General features: G+C 38.9%; 2 protein-coding genes across 2 annotated transcripts in view; one reads left to right on the top strand and one right to left on the bottom strand.

Annotated features, from left to right (window-relative positions):
- The window catches only part of dhx29 (DEAH (Asp-Glu-Ala-His) box polypeptide 29), a 116359-nt gene extending 96894 nt beyond the window's left edge, over positions 1-19465 (bottom strand). The window contains exons 1-9 of the mRNA XM_048596975.1: positions 19447-19465; positions 18575-18715; positions 17227-17293; positions 12988-13050; positions 9376-9488; positions 8375-8549; positions 7427-7517; positions 2245-2369; positions 136-151 (exon numbers count right to left, since the gene is read on the bottom strand). Coding sequence (XP_048452932.1) covers positions 136-151; positions 2245-2369; positions 7427-7517; positions 8375-8549; positions 9376-9488; positions 12988-13050; positions 17227-17280 — 637 coding nt within the window. The 5' untranslated portion in view covers positions 17281-17293; positions 18575-18715; positions 19447-19465. The remainder of the gene's footprint in view (positions 1-135; positions 152-2244; positions 2370-7426; positions 7518-8374; positions 8550-9375; positions 9489-12987; positions 13051-17226; positions 17294-18574; positions 18716-19446) is intronic.
- Positions 19466-20569: 1104 nt separating this feature from the next.
- mtrex (Mtr4 exosome RNA helicase) overlaps positions 20570-21530 on the top strand; it is a 73423-nt gene continuing 72462 nt past the window's right edge. The window contains exon 1 of the mRNA XM_048597062.1: positions 20570-20594. Coding sequence (XP_048453019.1) covers positions 20570-20594 — 25 coding nt within the window. The remainder of the gene's footprint in view (positions 20595-21530) is intronic.

Genomic DNA, 21530 nt, shown 5'->3' on the forward strand with positions numbered 1-21530 from the left:
AGGGCTGAAAGGAAAGTATAAGAATCATCGTAAATGTTGAACAGAAAATATCCAAGAAATGAAGTTAAGAATAATCAATCCATCCCATGGTCGTCTACTTAAGAGAGCTCAAGTCTATCAGAATATGAAGCAAACCTTCCCAGCACTGCTTCTGAAATATCAGAAGAATTCAATAAGAGATCCAGTGACAACTACGGGGTGGTGATATGCTTGTGACAAGAAGAATGCTGGTTGCATTGGGTAGACTGGAAGTGGGACTTCAGATTCAGCAGATTGAGACTCTACAGTGACAGGGGGAGGATGGGGAATTGAGAGGTGAAGCAGTTTGTCTAGTGTCATGAATCAAATTTGGATCTGCTGCATCGTCATTTAGACTTACGAGCTGGACATAGCAACTCCTGGGGAGCTAGCGGTGTCTGCAATAATGCCGGAGAGCCAGGAAAAGCAGTCTTTTCCAACTGTCTTCCATGCCATCCAGGAGGCCCTTTACAAGCCCCAACTTACACCCAGTGTTTCATTTAAAATTAAGAATATATGAAAATGTTTTTAAATGTTAAATTCCCATCCATTAGTATTGTTAATGGCCTTTTTATCAGAAAACATATGTTGTTCAGTACAGATGGAAAGGTATGTAGAAGCAGAACTAATCAGTTCAACTTCAACTGCTTGTCTTTGATTCACATTCTTTGATAACCTATAACATAAATCTCAGAAAACTTGAATTAAGGTGCACGCACTTCTATGGGGGAGCAAATTCCAGACATCCATCACACTCAACATGCAAAAATTCTCCCCCCTGTCACTTTGAATTTCCTAGATATAATTTTAGGACTACACCTTCCTTATTAAATTCTCCTTTGGGAGGGAAGCTTCTTGGCATTAACCCATGAAACATCTTGGAGACTTCAAATGGACTTCATAACTTAACCCTTCAAGGCCCAGTCTTCATCCAATGAATAGCAACTATTATAGCATGCCATTTTGCTGAGATGCAGCATCCAACATTAAATTTACCATTTCAAATGGACTCTACAATTAAAGCATAGTTCTCTTTGAGATAACGTCCAACATTTCATCAGCAGTTCCTTCTGCTATCTACTGAACTTACTGTGTTGCTTAACATTCACTAGCATTTCCAGTGCTGAATCGCTAATGATCAACATTCTGGTCATTACCATTTCCCAGAAGTTGAACAAGTCAAACCATGTAAATGCCATGGTTACGAAAGGACGTCAAAGACTGAATGTTCTAGCGAGTAACTAACTCCTGACTCCCCACAGCATGTCCACTATCTATAAAAACACATGGTAGGCATGCGATGAATTAATTTCCATTTGCTACAATGAGAATAGCTTTAGCAATACTCAAAAACAAAGCATCTGCTTAATTGGCACCATATCTGTAAACATTCACTCCCTCACCAACTCATTAACATGAGCAACATTCCCTCCAGGATGCATAGCTGCGCAAGCACACAGCCACTCCAATGTTCTGCGGAAGGGGAGTAGCACCAGGACACCAATCGCAGTATTGTCTTCCAATTACAGAAGTCACTGTTGCACACTGACTTTAGAGGCTTGTGCAGCAGGTAAAAATTAGCAGGAATGCTGAGCAGCAGCGCATACCATCTGCAACATTCACCCGGGCTCCTGAGATAGCATCTTTCTAAACTATAATCACTACAATCAAGAACAACAAGGGGAGCAGATGCAAGGAGCACCATCACTTGCAAGTTCCCATTCAAAGCACTCACCATTCTGACTTGGAAATGTATCACCATCATTTCAATGTCGGTTGATAAAATTCCTAGAACTCCAGACCCATATGGGTCTGCCTACACTAAATGGACTGCAGAGGTCCAAGAACGCAGAGGTCCAAGAACGCAGTTCACCACCATTTTCTCAAAGGCAATTATGGAAGGGCAATAAATTCTGGCATAGTCAGCAATGCCTACGTCCAACGAATAACTTAAATATGTCTACAAACATGGATATGCATCTCTCTCTTCCTTCAACCAAAGCATTGATACATATGGAATTTGAGAGGCTCCAGGCAACATTATTTGTTGCATCCCGTCAATTGGAGAATATCTACCTTAACGTCACTATCTCCTACTTTCTGAACAATCAGATTCCCTCAAATCCCATGGATCATTGATCTTCCTTGACAACATTATAAATCAACATTAAGAGAACTCCAGTTTTTCAATTCTACACTGAAGGATACTAAACGGTCATTAATTACCTGCTTGTGAAGGTGGCAGATCCATTCAGCAAATTGGCGTGCATTGGGAATAGTTGCAGAAAGGAACACATAGTGTACATTGTCTGGGAGAAGAATAATTGTTTCCTCCCAAACAACACCACGCTCTGAAAATAAAATCGAAGAAATTTAAATTTTATTTTCCTAGGAATCTGTTAAACAGTGCGTAATCTAACATCTTGGTACAATGAATCGTAATCAGAGAATTGGCTCACTTGCAAAATGGCCCTCCATTAATAAAACCTTCAAACAGATCCAAAACTGTTCCCTGTGCTATGCGTTCTAACTGAAATATCTGTCTGCACAAAATGTCCACAGAACAAGTACTGTTCTTTAAACCTCATTAATTTTGACAATAAAACCAAGTACAGACGTCCCAACAGTCAGAGGAGCAGATATGTAAGCAAATTAGAAACGTTGATAGAAACAGGGTTACAGTTGTACAGAACTTCAACTGTCCTAACTTTAATGGGATCACCTTACTGTGAAAGGATCAGATGGGGTGCATTTTTTAAAGTGCATCCAGGACATCTTTTTGTGCCGGTATGTAAACAGTCCTACTGGAGATGGGGGCAATGCTAGTCCTCACCCTAGGGAATTAAGCTGGGTTAATCAGTTGAAGTTTCAGTGGGTGGGCATTTTGGGTACAGTGAGCATAACTGTAAGTTTCAAAGTCATTATAGAAAGGAGTAAGGATCGTGCAGAAATTAAGTGTCTGAGCTGGAGGAAGGTCAATTTCAATATCATTATCATTAGACAGGATCTGGCAAACATAGACTGGGAGTAGCTATTTGCAGGTGCATCTAGAGCAAAGTGAGAGTTTTTAAGAACTAGTAGAGTGAGAGTTCAGGGCCAGTATGTTTCTCGAAGAGTGAAGGACAAGGGCAGCAGGTCCAGGGAACCCTAGGATGTCAAGGGATATCCAGAGTTTTGTAAAGGAGGAGGAGGAAGTATATATTAAGTACTGTGCATATAGAGAGTGTGGGCGGTTGTTTAAAATGAATATTAGAAGGGCAAAGAGAGGTCAAGAAATATCTTTGGCAGATGGGATCAAGGCTTTTTGTAACTATATTAAGAATAAGAGGATTACCAGGGAAAGAGTGGGACCTATTAAAGACCAAAGGGACAACCTGTGCAGAGAGCCAGTCGGTGTGGGTGAGGTCTTAAATGAATACTTCTCATTTGTATTCAAAGAGGAGAAAGACATTGTAGCTGGGCATATCATGTGGGATGATGAGGTTCTAGAACACTTTAAGATTAATAAGGAGGAGGAATCAGATGTCTTAATAGGCATCAATCCCCAGGGCCTGCTGAGATATATCCTGCTATGGGAGGAAAGGGAGCATATTGCTGGGGACATGGCAGAGACATTTAATGCCTTGCTGGCCACAGGCAAAGTGCCATATGACTGGAGGATAGATAATGTGGTTCCTTTGTTCAAGAAGGGCAGCAGGGAGAGGTCAACCAATTACAGACCAATAAGTCTGACATCACTGGGAGGAAATTACTGGAAAAATCTTTGAAGGACAGAATTATTCAATACTTGGAAAGATAGGGATTGATCAGGGATAATCAGCATAGATTTGTTAGAGGGAGATCCTGTCTGGCTAATTTCATTCAATTTTTTGGAAAAGGTGATAAAATATATTGACGAAGGTCGTGCAGTTACATGGACTTTAGTAAGACCTTTCACAACATCCTGTATGAAATGCTTGCCTGAAAGGTAAGAACCCATGGGATCCAAGGCAAGTTGGCAAACTGGATCCAAATTGGCTTACAAATGGGAAGCAGAAGGTGACGGTGGAAGATTGATTTTGTAATTAGAAGTCTGTGACCAACAGTGTACAACAGACTTTGGTGCTGGGATCCTTGCTGTTTCTTAGGCACATAATGACTGGGATGTGAGTGCAGGAGGTACAATCAGTAAGTCTGCAGATGATATAAGAATTGGTGATGTTGATAGTGAGGATGGTCTCAAGCTACAGTTTGATAGTGATCAGCTGGTAAATTGGGCAGAGCAACGACAGATGGAATTTAATCAAGAAAAGTGCAAAGAGATACATTTTGGGAGGTTTAATAAGAGACGTACGTCCCTAAGGAGTACTAAGAAACAAAGGGACCTCGGTATACAAGCATAGAGATCCTTGAAGGTGTCAGCACAGGTTGAGAGGGTGCACATGGGATGTTGCCTTCATTAGCTGGGACGTAGAATATAGGAGCAAGGAAGTTAGTTACAACTAGATAAAACATTGGTTCGGCCACAGATGGAATACTGTGTGCTGTTCTGATCACAACATTATCTGAAGGATGTGATTGCACTGGAGGGGGTGCAGAGGAGATTCACCAGAATGTTGTCTGGGATGAAAAGTCTCAGTTACGAGGACAGACTGGATAGGCTGGGTTTGTTTTCCTTTGAACAGAGGAGGCTGAGAGGGATTTGATTGAGATACACAAAATTATGACAGGTATAAACAGATTAGATCATGAGAATTTCTTCCCCATGGAAGACATGTCTAACACCAGGTGGCATAAGTTTAACATGAGAAGCAAGGGGTTTAGAGGAGATTTGAGAAAGAATTTTTTCATCCAGAGAGGGGTAGAAATATGGAACTGGGAAAGTGGTGGAGGCAGATACTTTTGCAACACTTAAGTAGCATTTAGATGAGCACTTAAAATGCAAGAGCATAGTAGGTTATGTAGACTAAGTGCAGGTAAATGGAATTCATTTGGTCGTGAGAAAATCTAGAACAAAAGGGTACAGTTTAAAAAATTGATTTGCCATTTAGGACAGAGATGAGAAGGAATTTATTCTGCGCATTGGTAATCTTTGCAGCTCTCTATCCCAGTCAATAGTGTAGGTTTGGTCTTTGAATAATTTAAAGCTAAATTATAGATTTTGAATCTACAGGGGACTTGTGGATTAAGAAGGTCCAGCAGGAAATCAGCTAAGTCATGATTTTATTGATTGGTAGAGCAGATTTTAAAGGCCAACTGTCCTACTACTCCTCCTCCCCTTTGCTAGTTCCTTACAATTGGGCCTCCCAAAGTCAAGGTTTCCAATAAGGTTGTGAGGTGCCATTTTGGGGTCCAAGCACCAAGGCAGCAATGAATCCATGGGACTCCCCAAGCTTCATGCTCCATCCCCCTTGCAAAAAAGCATCAATCTTTTTATGATTATTGCCTGTATTCTGATAAAGACATTTTGTCCTTTTCCCATTTTTGACCCTACTTGCCAGTACATTCTTATGTTTGCATGATCTGTCATACTTTGGTCGGCATAGACATTAAGGGCCGAAGGGCCTGTTTCTATGCTGTAAGACTCAATGATACAGCGATCCAAGCTGCAAGCTTCAATCTGTTGCAATCTTGTCAGCACAGAATTTTTTTAAACCTCATTGCTTATCTTCAAAAAGTGAATTGGCATGCACTTACACGTTAATAATTTAGAAAAACATTGAGAAGTCCAAGGTCAACATTAGATTAGACCTGCTAATTTTACTTCCTTGTTAGTCTCTTTCAATACATCATAAATCTTTCCATACATGCAGGATACAAGAGTAGGTTTGTGTGTGTTAGCAAAGGAGGGAAAGATACAGGAAAGGGGTGGGGAAGATGAAATCAGTATTATTTTATGTTATGACACCAGTGTTTAACAAACTTTAACTCACTGAGAGGTTGGCATGTTGCTGTGACTCCAGAGTGTGGTCAGCCAAGACAGCTATCAGAAGACAAGATTGGAGAAGTACAAGGACAAGGGAGGCAGGGGCGTAGGACATTGGGTGCAAGTGGTGTAGGAGAGCTGGGGATGTAAAGGGGATTGGAGAGCTGAAGGTGGAATGAAGTACTTTTTAGGCTTTTTAGGATTTTCAAATAAAAAGCTTTTCACTGGGCTTTTCAGAACAGGAATTAGAGCAAAAAGATCAGCCAGTTGCGCTGTACCCACTATTAAAAAAAAATCGAAGAACTGAAAAGGGTTTCTCAGCGGTCAGCAGGCAGACTGAGTCCCATGGATTCATTGCTGCCTTGGTGCTTGGACCCCAACATGGCACCTCACAACCTCATTGGAAACCTTGACTTTGGGAGGCCCAATTGTAAGGAATTAGCAAAGGGGAGGAGGAGTAGTAGGACAATTGGCCTTTAAAATCTGCTCTAACATTCAATAAAATCATGACTTAGCTGATTTCCTGCTGGACCTTCTTAATCCACAAGTCCCCTGTAGATTCAAAATCTATAATTTAGCTTTAAATTATTCAAAGACCAAATCTACACTATTGACTCGGATAGAGAACTGCAAAGATTACCAATGCGCAGAATAAATTCCTTCTCATCTCTGTCCTAAATGGCAAATCAATTTTTTAAACTGTACCCTTTTGTTCTAGTTTTTCTCACAACACAGAACATTAGACAACAACTAACCTGTCAAGTCTCCTCAGAATTGCCTTAATAAAATTACCTCTCATTTTAAACTCACATGAACATAGACCTACTTTGCTCAAGTTTTCATTCTAGCAATCAATGCAGGGAACTTTCTCTGAACTGCCACCGATGAAACACATCACCCCCTCACATTAGGGGAGACTAAAAATGCACACAGTACTCTAGGTGTAGTGTAACAAATGGTTGCAAAGCTGTAGTGAGACTTCCCAAGCTTCATGCTCCATCCCCCTTGCAAAAAAGCATCAATCTTTTTATGACTATTGCCTGTATTCTGATAAAGACATTCTGTCCTTTTCCCATTTTTGACCTTACTTGCCGGTGCCTTCTTATGTTTGCATGATCTGTCACTCTTTGGTCATTATTTCCCATAATCCTGACCTAATATTGAACTCATGCCACCATCATCAACACCAACCAAAGGGCTCTCTAAAGTCCTAATGATATTATTAGTCAAAGCATAGTTTGCCTGACAGTGCAATTCCCTCTTTCCCTAACTGTGCTGCCAGTAGCTCATGAATCAAAGCCTCTTTCTCCAACACTGATTTTTTTAAGCCACACATTCAACTCTTTCATCTTATTTACTAGATACCACTATGCTTGTGGTTCAGGTAGCAATTCAGAGATTATCTTTGTGATTTTGCTATTTAATTTACTCCTATTTTGTATAGTGACTCTGCAATGTAATTGCATATTGTTAGTTTCTAAACATAATTAACTGCTTACATACCTGCATCTCTCATGTAATGAATTTCATCAAAGATGACCCAGGCAACTTCTCTCATTACCTCAGATCCTCTGTACAACATGCTCCTCAAAATCTGTTACAAAATATATGGTTTAACTCACATGAAATATGACATAATTTGGGACAGTAATAAATACGGTACAGTAACTTATATGATAGTTTTCAACAATTAGCAATCTTGCTCAATCTTGTCAACAGAAAATATAACTGAGCATTTAACTTTTTAAGGAATAATGAATTGTATTGTCTGTACTTTCACCTGGTCCAATTGAAGACAAGTCACAATAAAGTAAATTTCTGCAACAAGGTGAAAAGAAATCAGGGCTACAGTAACAAATGCAGGAACTTGCATTGTTTGACAAAGTTCTTCTGTATGGGCAGCTGTCAAGAACATCCAAGTTTCATCTCTCATTTCAGAACCTTCATGGAACATCAGAATTGGGAATAGGAACTCAATGTGCTAAAAACCAAAGGTATTAACTCCCAGTCTAACAATGAACTCTGAGCCATAATATCAACACCCAAGATCCAGATTTAATTAGCCAATGTGCACGAGATTGGATGGATTTTCTGCTGAAAACCACTGGAATAGTTTTACTAACTTATACTGACTTTCAAACAAAAAAGACGATAAAATTGTCAGCAGATCTGTAAATACTAATTGTAAATTAAGTCATATGTCAATGGTATTGTAGGTAAAATCTTCATTTAGGTCATAATCTGAATTACGTTGGCCCATATTTTAAAGTAATGATGGATGGTAAGGCTATCAGCACTAAAATGCTCTCTAAATTCTACGTTGTCACACAAAAACCCATTAACATCAAAGGACATCGATTAACTTTTGTCACTGACCGCAAAACTGAGGTTGTTTTCCTTAACATACGACAAGTATACAGGAATAAATGTTAATGGACAGATCAACTTTACCTCAGTTGTCATGACCAGACAGGAGGCTGTTGGATTGATTGTGACATCGCCAGTCATTAGGCCAACATCCTGGAATTCTTCATACATCTCACGATACTTCTGGTTGCTCAACGCTTTGATAGGACTGGTGAAGATAACTCTTTGCTTATCACGTAAAGCAAGTGCTATTGCATATCTATGGAGCGAGAAAATATCATTTTAAGACTAATCTTAATTCTGAAGTGGGAACACCTGCTGCACTTCATTCTCATCACTGATAGTGAAACAGAGTTATGATAGAAACTTTCTTTAAAACAAAATAAGCAAATAAGAAAATTGTAAATCCAAAGCAAACAGATAAAAGCTGAAAATGCACATATTCTGGCAGCTCAAATTCATTTGAAATAGGTAGGTATTGATGAATCCGCTGCTCATTTACAGGCTTTTTCTGCTTCTTTATATTTTTTAAAGAAGCACAAAATGAAGGCACCTAGTTGTCAATGTTCAGTCAGTGAAAATATTCAAAGAAGTGATCAACTGATTTTGGGAATCAAGATAGAGGGTTCATAGGGAGAGTAGAATTAAAGTCGAAGATCAATCACAATCTTATTGAATGGTGGCTTGCCCTTGCAATTTCTTCCATTTTTATGCAATATTCTGCCAGTGCTTTTTGCAGTGGATAACTAGGCACAGTAAACCTCTACTTCTCTGCTTACAAAGTCTGCACCAACTGCACTGCTCATGATCGTGCCAGTATGACTGAAGCAGTGTGACTATTGGTGGCTGCGCATTCGTCGACCATCTCAGAATCATTATGGCACCGAAGGAGGCCTTCAGCCCTTTATGCCTGCATCAGTTCTATTAACTTATCCCAATCTCCTGCTTTTTCCCGCAAATCCCTACACACCATGAGAGGTATCACATAGATAAGATAAAGTAATAAATAAGTATCCAGGACTCCTAATCTGGAACACAAAAAATTCAAGCAAGATGCTGAACAACAAACTGGAATGAGCACTTACTCAGCACACACGGTTTTGCCAGCTGATGTATGCGCAGATACCAGTACAGACTGATTGTTATCAATGCAAGCAATGGCCTCTCTTTGAAAAGCATCGAGAATAAAAGGGTATTCCTGTAATTAAAAAGAATGACTTAGAAGAATAATGACTTTTTGGCTATTTTCTGATATTGATCAAGGTCATACATTCATTTTTATTTTTAGATAATACTGCACTTCAATTTCACATGATAATTAGTGACTGGCAAAAGTGAGCATGTGGCTAACTTGCTGAATAGTGATGGCTGAGAAGGTGATTATGGCTGACTGATGGTTAAAGAATGGAGGGTTGGTCATTGTCCATTTTGCCAGAAAGGACAAAAATGAAGCATATTATCTGAATGGAGAGAGACTGCTGACCTCTGAGATGCAGAAGAATCAGAGGTCTCAGTTCAAGAATTGTAAAAAGCTAATAATGAATACAGCAAATAATTAGTACAACTAACTGACTGCTTTAATTTATTTATATGGAACACAAAAGTAAGGATATGTTGCTTCAGTTATAGATGGCAATGGTGAGACCCCATCTGCAGCACTGTGTATTGTCAGGGTCACCTTACTTAAGTGAGGATAAATGCACAGGAAATTACTCAGACAATCTTCAGCAAGTTATCTTCTGAGAAAAGAATGGACAGGCAAGACTTGTACTCATTCAAATTTAGAAGATTATAGGTGACTTCGTTGAAACATGTAAAATCCTGAGGGGTGAAAAAGATATTTCTTCTTTGGGAAAAATGTAGAACTATGCATCAATGTTTAAAAATCAGGGGTTGCCAATTTTAAAACAGATGTGAGATGGATATTTTTCTAAGAGGGTTGAGGCACATTTGAAATCTTTTCCCAAAAGACAGCATTCCTTCACATTAAGCATCCAATGAGAAATTCCAAGTGCACATGCTCACGTCTGACTTTGTTTTTTAAAAACGCGCCTATGAATATACTTGTGAATTGTGAAGCCAATTTTTTAAAAAATTAAAAATTCTGATTCGATTGATATTTTTTCTCTTCATGTTTTTAAAAGTGTTTTTCCCCCAATAAGAGTTTGCTAGGTTTTTGTCGTTCTTCAATTTATTTCAGAGATCCTGCTGCTACCAGACATTCTCTTGGGTGTCAGCAAACACAGACTCATGAAAAGGTGATGGAAGCAAGGTTTCTAAATACTTTTAGATAGAGGTGGATAGATTCTTGTTGAGCTACAGGATGAAAGATAATGAGGGTAGGCAAGAATGTGGATTTAAGCTCACAAACAGATCAGCCATGACGTAATTAAACGGTAAAGAAGGCCTGAGGGGCCAAACGGGAGACTCCTGCTCCTTGTTCATTTGTTGTAGCATTGTAATTGTAGAGACAGCCAAATTCTTTTGAAGACACACTAAACAAAGTTAAGAACTAAAAACAGTGAATGCCAAATTCAAACATTAACAATTTACCTGCCTCGACATGTCTCTTTCAGTGGATTCAAGAGTTCAGGGAATCAGGGCAGAAACATCTACACGTTCACGACTGTGCAATAATTGTGATTACATTGGCAGATCCTTTTCTATATGTACTTTGACAAGTATTTATGAGGAATAAGTTCACACAAATTGTGCGACAAAAACATGATAATACAAGTCAAGTGTTGTCAACAGGAAGTTAAAATGGAGATTGAGAAACCAACCTGCATTTATTCAAGGCCATTCCTATCTCCAGGTTATCTCTCAGCAAATGAATTGCTATAAAAGCAATTAAACTTTAAAAACACTGAGAAATGTGGAAGTCAACATCCAGATGAAGGTGCTAGGAACGTTAACTTCTAAAATAAGAATCATTCATCAGATGTGGAAGACGCTGGTTGGGCGAGCACTTGTTGCTCACTCCTAATTGCTCTCGTTAAAATGCAGTCCATTTGGTGCAAGTACACCGACAAGTGTTGCTCAAGTTGCACTCATCCAATCAAGTGGAGAGTATTTCGTCACAATCCTCATTTGAAGATGAGGAACAGACTTTGGGCAGTCAGGAGGTGAGTTACTACAGAATTTCCAATCTCTGACCTGCTGTTGCTACCACAGTATTTACATGGCCGGTTCAGTAGAGTTTCTGGTTAATAACAACCCCTAGTATGCTAAGAGTGGAGAATTCAGAAATGGTGATGCCACTCAATGTCAAGGCGCGATGGTTCTGACAGACCAGGGAGAGCAGAATCAATGTACTTTCAGCAAAACTTCTCTTGCACTCCAGGAAGTGTATTGTTAGAGCACCATCCTGTGACCAATATTAAGTATTGCAGATAGTATTAACATAAAGGACTTTTACAGTCAGTCCTGTAATTGTAGCCACAAACAGTGAAAAGATATCCCTATTGTGTCTTCCATGGGCACAATGTAACGACACTGTCGTGAGCAGAGTTTTGAATAAAACTTTCCTGTGGTATTAGGTCTCCCTATTTGGTGCATGTCATTACTACCTTTTAGTTTTAGAAACCAACATAACATTCTACCTTTGACTGTGCCCTTGCAATAACTCCCCAAAACACTATGTTTATCAGAATGTATTATAGAGAGAGTCAAAGCAGAAAATTTCAAAAGAAACTTGATTAAGATGGTCTTCACCAAGTACAATCAAAACAGCTTTACAATTTGATTGTACCACCTGACCAAAGCAACTAGTCCAATGTTTTCATGAATTTCTGTGCTAGAAACAGAACCAATGCTGAAGAAGTCTGAGTTAACACATCGAGGGCACAAATGAAGAATTTTAGTCAACTAAATTGTGCTTTAATGTCAGACACAAAAAAACAGGAGTAAGCTATTTGACTCATCAAGCTTGCTCCAGCATTCAATATGATTGTGGCTGATGCTCTAGAGATCTCAACGCCATAATCTCACTCCCACTCCCCATGCCTCTTGATGCCCTTAGTGTCTAGAAATCTATTTCTAGCGAGTCTGTTTCTTCCATGTTATATTGTGGAGAATTCTACAGAGTCACAACTCTCTGAATGAAGAGATTTCTCCCCATTGCCCAAGTTCTAAATGATCTACTCTGCATCCTAAGACCATGACTGCTGGGTCCAGACCCACTCACGGTCAGGGGAAACATTATCCATGTATACCGTTTGTCCAGCCCTGTCAGAATTTTGTGTGTTCCAGTCAGATTCCCTCTCATTCGACTCCAGTGAATACAGGCGCAGGGGAGACAATCTCTTCTCGTATGACAAATCTACCAAAACAGGAATCAGCTTAGTAAATGTTCGCTGAATGTCTTCTGTGGCAAGTACAACTACAGCAACTACAACTATACACCATTTGCCTTCCTAACTGTTTGCTACACCTCTATGCATTCAGTGACCTGTGCACAAGGACACCCAGATCCCTTTGTGTATCAACTTTTCCCAACTTATGACTATTTAAATAACACTCTTAAAGAAGGGTCACCAAACTCGAAACATTAACTCTGTTTTCTCTCCTCTGCTGCTCCCAAACCTACTAAGTTTCTCCAGCAATTTCTATTGATAGCAGAATAAATGCTCATTGCTATTGGCCGAATAGAAGGTGAACAAACACTTAACGATGTAGAAAGTGCAAATGGACTGTACCTTGGCTGCTTTTCCAACACGGGGTTTTAGTTGCTGATATTCATCTGACAATGGAATGGCCACCTGAAATTAGGCAAATAAGTGTTGGTATTAGAAGCGAGACAGATGAAACAAACAGTCTGTCCATCTCATGGTATGATAACCAGGATCTAACATACAGAAGTGAAGTGATATATTTAACATATACCTCCAAAGTAACACATTTCCTTCTACAAAGAAGTAGTCAAAAACAATTATTCTCAAATGCTAATGATTACTGATTGTCCCCTTGTCCTTACTTTTATGCTTTGCTTTTGGGAATTTTTCACATGGCTATTCTTGTCAATTCCATTCTGTTCAATTGTTGATTGACCTTGGTTTTGTTGCTTCCTGCACCAACTGACTCCAGTCACTTTTCAGAACTCAGCAAATTGAATGCACTTCTCTAATCTACAGAAATCTCATGAATGTATCTTGAACTGTGCCTAGCTTCACAGCTTTTAGTTCTGGAATCTCACTTCTACTTAACCTTGATTGGGGATACAGTTGGCATGAAAACATTGTCCAATCTGCAGTTAGTATTAAAATAAAGGACTTTTACAGTCAGTTCACTACTCACCTCTACCACAAACCAATTTTCATTTGTTCAACTACATACACCACCTCAGCCTTCTATATCCCAAGGTGAAACAGCCTTATTTTTGATATATTCAGAGATCAAGGCTTTTTCAGATAACTTTGACAGAAGTCTTACTTACTGAAGTTCTCACTGCCACCATACTTTCCATCATCTGCCCTGCTCAAACTCAGGTGGTCTAAGTATGAGGAAGCCCAGCACGGACTGTCCACTTTAGAAAGATTGTAATGCTGAACTTCTACCTTTATTTCTTTATTTTTCTAATTCATACCTAAGATTTTGTACCTAGGTATCTTTGTACCTAGTTTTATAAGAATTGTAAAGCTGATCTTATAACTTTTTTAAATTTTTTAAAATTTATACCTAAAATGTTGTCCCCAAGTATCTTTCTACCTAAGGTGGCACTGGAAATGGCGACTTTGTACACTTTTTGCTGTACTCATGTATCCCTATATTTGAGTACACATGACAATAAAACCTAATTCTAATTCTATGAAACTTCAACATTGAAAGTCACTTTAGTTTGTCCTCTCCACTTCTCACCCCACCCGATTCTTCCAGCACCTTCTCGTAGAGTCATACAGCATGGAAACAATCCCTTCAGTCCAATTCGTCCGCACCGACCAGATGCATCTATCTCACCTACATTTAAATTGTACAACATATTTTTCCCCCACCCCAAGGTTCTTACCAAGACACAGCCCTGATATGTATTGGAAATGTATCGGAAAACTGATATCACGCTCTGCCACAATCATCAAGCTAACAGCAGCTTGACAAGTTCTACAAAACACAGGAGTACCACAAAAATATCAGTTTTGTCACATCAATCTAAACAGAGGAAACTACAAAGGGATGAGGGTGAGTTGGCTGCATAGACTGGCTAACTTCATTAAAAGGTTTGACAGCGGATAGGCAATGGTTAATATTTAAGGAATGAATGTATGCACTGCAACAATTCCTTTCAGATGAAAGACGACAACAGGAAAAGTGGTGCAACCACATGTAACAAAACAAATTAAGCACAATACTAGTTCCAAAGAGGAATCATATAAGGTTACCAGAAAATATACCTCGAGGACTGGGAGCAGTTTAGAGCTCAAGAGGATCAAGATGGAAAAAAATAGAGGATGAGAGCAAACTTACAAGGAATATAAAAACAGCCAAAGTGCTTGTGTAAGGAAGTTTTTAAAAAAAAAATGAGTGCGGACAAATGTAGGCCCCTTCCTGTCTGTGCCAGGAGATTCAATAATGAAGAACAAGGAAATGGCAGAGCAATTAAACAACTTTAGTCTGATATCACAGAAGAGACAAATAATTTCCCAGAAAAGCTGAGGAAGCAAGGGTCAATTAGGAAGGAGGAACTGAAGGAAATTAGTATTTTAAAAAAGGCGAGTGGATATTAATGGGTCTGAAAGTTGATAACTCCTCAGGTCCTTATCCTCTACATCCCAGAGTATTAAAGGAGGTAGGCTGGAAATAGTACATGCATTGGCTGTCATCTCCCAAAATTCAGTGGGTTCTGAAACAGTCCGAGAATATTGGAGGATCGCAAATGTCATAGGATCATAGAATCCATACAGTATGGAAGCAGGCCTTTTGGTGAGTCCACACCGCTCGTCCAAAGAACATTGCAAGGGATAGTCCCTTCAGTCAGAGGCTGTCTCTTTGGGTCCGAGTCTCTCCAACTAGTGGAAACAATTTCCCCACGTCCACTCTATCCAAGCCTTTCGGCATTCTGTAAGTTTCAAATCAGATTTCCCCCTCATTCTTCTAAACTGCATTGTATAGAGACCCAGAGCTCTCAACCGCTCCTCATATGACAAGCCCTTCATCCCCAGGATCATTCTTTTAAACCTCCACTGGACCCCCTCCAAAGCCAGCACATTCATCCTTAGATGTGGGGCCCAAAACCGTTAACAACATTCCAAATGCAGAGATTTATTGCCCATAGAGTGCAGCAAAGGTTCACCAGGGAACCTGGTGATTCCTGGGAAGGCAGGTTTCTCCCATGAGGACAGATTGGGTCAACTGGGTCTGATGTTCAGAAGAATGAAGCGGGGGTGGGTGGTTATTGAAACAAAGAATTCTAAGAGAGGTGACAGCTTGAACGAAATGATGATGCTTTCCCTAATCCAGAGCAAGTGGTCACGGTCTCAGAATTGATCATTTTGGACAGAAATGGTGGGAAATTTCTTCACCCAGAGGGTGGTGAACCTGTGAAATTTGAGCATAGAAGGCTGTGGAGGTCAAATCACTGAATATATATATATATATAACAAATGGACAAGTTTTGTACATGTGTGCGTGTGCAAGTGCATGCGTACGGAGAATGCTTTTTTTCTGATGTGAAGTGTAACAGATCAAAATGATCATCATGACCCCCTGAGTTGATTAGGTTAATTAAAGTTCTCCATAACTCTTAGAAGAAAAGGACAGCAAAAACAGTATTAGGGCTGACTTTGGTCTAATAGGCCAACTAGTTTAATCAAGAAATAGATAGATTTCTCGAAACTAAAGGTATCGAGGTTGTGGGGAGATACTGGCAGCATGTTGCTAAAAGATAAAATGAGACCCCATCACGTTGAATGGCTGAGTAGGAATGATGGACTGAATGGCCTACTGTTGCTCATTTTATTCCTACAAAGAAGTGTCTCTCACATTAAAGACACTGCACATTAAAGAAACACCGCAAACATACCATTTCTCTTTTTTCCTTTTAATTTAATTTATGACCTTACCACTCTCTATTTTGTAACCTCCTCCAACCAAACACATCCATTTCAACAATTCCAATTCTAACTTTTATGCTTTACTTCTTTTCCTCAAGTAGCAACTGCACTATATACGCAAACTCTCTGCTGAGATCGATGTGCCTTCTCAGTTTAAAGATGCTTCTCAGACTCTGTTTCCTCTGATTAAAGTTTTACTCACTCCTCAAAATACTTCCTTATTTGCTTTGGCAATAATTATTTTTTGCTGAATAGACTTTGTGACAGAAGAACTAGGAGAACTTTAACTACGTCAAAAAAAGGCATTGCTGCTGATTGCCTATATCATCCTAGTTATTTTAAGCTAACAGTGTATTAGTTTATGAGTATTTTTTTCCACAAATGTATCAGTAATTAGTAAAGAAAGACAAGTTCTAACAAAGTAATGTAAAAAAAACACATAAACCTTAATACGCAAAATGCATTCAGAACTCATTATTTACAAAACATAGTCCAGAATCTCAATCCAAGTTCGGAACAAGTTCAACACACAAGTCATACGAGGCATCTACGTTTACACATCTTCCAAGGCCTGCAATGTACTGCTGCTTTATTCGTTTTCTCGACTAGGGTGGAAAGTGAGGAAAGCAACATAATTCAACTTCACTGAATGATCAATGAAAGGATGATTGGAGTCTTGTACTTTCTCAGTCAAGAAATGGTGCCTGGCATTACAAAGTACACAATATGCAACTTTACAACTAGACTTTTACTAAAATACATAGTTGGCAACACACGCAATTCAAAAATATTCCGCATTAAAACTGAAGGTTTTAAAATTAATTTCATCAATAGGTCAATACTGAAGCCTAGAAAACAAAGAAAAAAAATCATTTTAATTGAGGCACTTACTTCGTGGTTACAGCCTTCTACTGTATCGACTTGTTCCACCTTGACCTTAGGCATCAAGTCTGCAAGACTAAGTTACCAAAAGGTTAAAAGTCATGCTGCTCCTGAATGTTACAATTAACAGTCATAACATGAGAAGTCAACACTAATGTACCAATGATGAATCAAAACAATGTAAAAAAACAAGCCATTAGATATGTTAATTCTATTGCAGCACATAACCAACAACTCTGAACTCTGTTCAGGAGCCTTGTGAAAAAGATTTTCTGGTCTTGGCTGAATTTGTCCCGTAACACATACCAACTTACCGTTTAGCATATGAATAGAAAAGTTGATGAATGTGTGGCAGAAGGTTATCACTTAGCAAAAACAGAAGGTTCGTAAATAATCATGGGGCAAACATATTTCAGTATTCACAGGAAAACAAAAGTGACTTTTAAAAAATGTGTTCATAGAATATGAACACTGCTGGCTAGGCAGAACCTATTGCCCAGAGGGTCTGATACCTGGACATCAGAGGTTATGTTTTGAGGAGAGATGAATGAATTAGGTCTGTTTACTCTCGCATTTAGAAGGTAAAAAATCTGATCAAAGTCTTCAAGATATTAACAGGAAAAACAGGGTGGATAAAGAGGAGCTATTTCCACTGGTTGGGGATTCTAGAACTAGTGGGCACAGTCTGGGAATTAGGGCCAGACCATTCAAGAAAGATGGTAAGAAGTATTTCTAAACACAAAGGATAGTAGATGTTTCGAAATTTCCTCCACAAACAGTACTGGATGCTGGATCAGTTTTTAATTTTAAATCTGAGACGAATAAATTTTTGTTAAGCAAAGGTATTAAGGGATATGGGCCAAAGGAAGGTATATGGCATTAAGCCACAGATCAGCCATGATTTCACAGAATGGTAGAACAGGATCAACAGACTGAATGGCCTATTCCTGTTTCTATGTACCTAGTCATGCATAGGCAAGGCAAGGTAAGGATGACAAGTTTCCACATGACTGAATCAAATAGGTTTTTACAAGAATTGACAATGATGACATTTATCATGACATGATCATGATGATGGTCATCATGAGGCCAGATTTATTTTCATTCCAGACTTTTTACTGAATTCAAATTTCACCATTTGTCATGGTGGGATTTGAACTCGTGTCCCCAGAACGCTAACTTTGTGTTCTGGATTACTGGCCCAAAGTCGTTAACCAAGCAAGCTCAGCATATTTCACAATTAGAGACAAATTGAAATAGCAAGTGACAGTTATAACTTACTAATATTTCACACTGAATACTGTTAACTACAGACATCATGCTATTCAGACATATTTTAAATTTTTAAAAATATTACTTGATTTCCTCGGTGGACACAGCTTCAAGTTTTGGCTTTTTTCCAAAGAATGCATCATCTGGATTATCTGTCTCTACTTCGCGTTTGTTCTTCACTGAGGAAACTGCGTTAACTCCTTGAACACCTCCAGCAAAGGCCTTCCTGCAGAAGATAAATTTTAAAACTTCACCAGCATTTTAAAAATAAGTTGGTTGTGCACTTGGTAATCTTTAAGGAATGCACATTAAAATCTTTAAAAGTTAACTGTACAATTTCCTGGACACACAAAAACCGATCTGCAAGCTTTGAGATGAACAAAGTAAATTCCAATAATCTCTTGAAAAAATTACAATACTTGACATTTGTCCCATAAAACATACAAGTTCACAATGCACCTTATACTTAAATACAAAGTCTTTAGCATAATAAGGAGGAAAGATTTATGGCTAATCCCAGTTCAATCTTATTATTCCCCCACTAATTACAGAGACTACATGACAATACAAATTATGTTAACAGTAGGCAAACACAAAAAAAAATTTTCTGTTTTTAATTTAAATCAGAAACAACAAAAGTGTAATTTGATATTGAAGGAAAGCAAAGTGCCTCAAAGTGAACAATAGCCACAAATGGTTTAATTTCTATAACACATGGATAAAAATCCAGTGCAGCATCACATCTGTGCTCAACGAAGGCAGGGGAGCCCTTCACATATTGTGGACTGACCAGGGTCTTAATTTAAATCTTACAAGCAGATATTTGCCCTCCATTGCTTCTTAAATATTTGAACTTCTACGCTTTTTGGAAGCAACTCCACACATTAATGATTTCAACAATGTCAAGAATTCAAATATTTGAATCCAATTCTTTCCTCCACAAGGACGCTGCCAGACCTGCTGAGTTTCTCCAGCTGTTTCAGTTTCTGTGTGATGCAAAAAACTTCACCCATCAGGATAGTAGAGGTTCAGCCTGCCAAGAGCCAAACCACAGCCCTAAATTTCTTGGAAACGTGCACTATTCAAGCAGCACATCCAGAGCATGGCATTCGTCCTAGAAAACTGGGGTGCAAGGGAAAGAGGCCATTATTCACACTTTGCATTGTTTAATCAAGACCTTATCAAAATTTGAATGACTTCACAGAACTATTAAGTTGCAGGTGAGGCCATTTGGTCCACTGTGTCTGCACTGGTTATTCAAATGAGCATGATGACACAGTGCCATTCTCATGCACTTTCCACATATCCCTTTACACTATTTTATTTAAATAATTACCTGATACCCTCTTGAATGCCACAACTGAACCCATCAATACCACACTTCCAGGCAATGCATTCCAGGCTGAACCACTGGTAAAAACTAGAAGCAGAAGGCAATTCCAACACGAACATGGCTGGTCTCATCTCAGCCTTAACCTCAGTTTCCTGCTCACTTGCCACAACCCTTTACTAATTAAAAATCTGCCAATCACCTCCACTGTTTTTCTCTCACATTGCATTTACTTCTTTTGCAAATCACTTTCAACCTGTGCCCTCTTGTTCTTGATTCTTTTATGAACAGGACAGGCCTTCTCTGTCCAGACTGCTAATGCTTTCGAAAATATCACACCTCTTCTTCAACCTCTCTTCACCCAAGAAAAACAATCCTAATTTCTGCAATCTAATTTCATAGTTGACAGTTCTCATCCCTGGAACCATTCTCATAAACCTCTTCTGCACTCTCTTGAATGTGTCCACATCTTTCCTAAAGTGTGACACCCAGAATAATACGCAACATTTATCGTCACTCTGCCTCAACCAAAATCAATAGAAATTTTGTAAATTCACACCAGTTTTCTCACAAGGTTGACATTTAAGGAAGAGCAGCATTGCAAATATATGTGTAGAAAGTGCAAGAATGAAATTGAAAAGGAAATCAGGAAATCAAACGGGAGGCATGAAATACTTCTGGCAAATAAAATCAAGGAAAACATGAAGACACCTGATAAATATAAAAAGATCAAGAAAATACTATAAGAGAATGGAGCAGATTACAGACAAAAAAGGTAAGCTATCTTTAGAGTTCAAAGAGCTAGACATAGTTCTTGATGAGCACTTTGCCTCTGCCTTCACAATAAAGTGGGATGATGCAGACATTGCAATTGAGGAGGAGAGTGCAAGATACTTGACGGTGAGACCGGAAGTATTGAGTTTATTAACAAATTAGTTGCTAGGTCTGGTTGAAACATAACCCAGGTTGCTAGATATTTTCTAATCAACCTGTTCAGAGATATTATTACATATCTCAGAAGGTGGGACTTAGAACACTGATCAAGACAATGCAAAAATAGTGGAACCTCAGTCCACCATTTTCCAATTCTATCTGTCTTAAGGCATTGTACTGGGGGGCTACAGAACAGCTATCATTAATATTATTTATTATTAAGTACTAAATTCCATTCTATACAAATGAAAGGGAAGGACAGACGAGGAACTGTAGAAAAGTCAGTCTCACATCAGTAGTGGAAAAATTACTGAAAGAAATTATGAGGGCTATTACTGTCATTTAGAAAGGCATGGACAAATCAAGGGGATTCTGCCTGGATTCTTGCACATTAAAAAAAAAAATCGAGCATCCATGTTCAGCAGGCAATAGGGAAGGCAAATAGAATGTTGGCGTTTATTTCAAAGGGAATGGAATCTAAAAATAAGGCGCTAGCCAATCAATCCTGGAATACTGTGAACATTTTTGACCCCATTTTATAGGGAAATATATGCTGGTATTGGAGGCAGTACAGAGAAGGTTCACTACACTGATACCTGATACGTAGGCCTTTTTTTATGAGGACAGGCTGAGTAGCTTGGGCTTGTATTTTTTGGAGTTTAGAAGAATGAGAGGTGACCTTATTGAGACATAGAAGATTCTTAGAGGACTTGACAGAGTAGCTGCGCTTAGCTTGATTTTTTTTTCTTGTGGGAGAGTCTAGGAACAGAGGGCATAA

Source organism: Rhincodon typus, chromosome 1, assembly GCF_021869965.1.
Source record: "Rhincodon typus isolate 14 chromosome 1, sRhiTyp1.1, whole genome shotgun sequence".
NCBI classification, from domain to species: Eukaryota; Metazoa; Chordata; class Chondrichthyes; order Orectolobiformes; family Rhincodontidae; genus Rhincodon; species Rhincodon typus.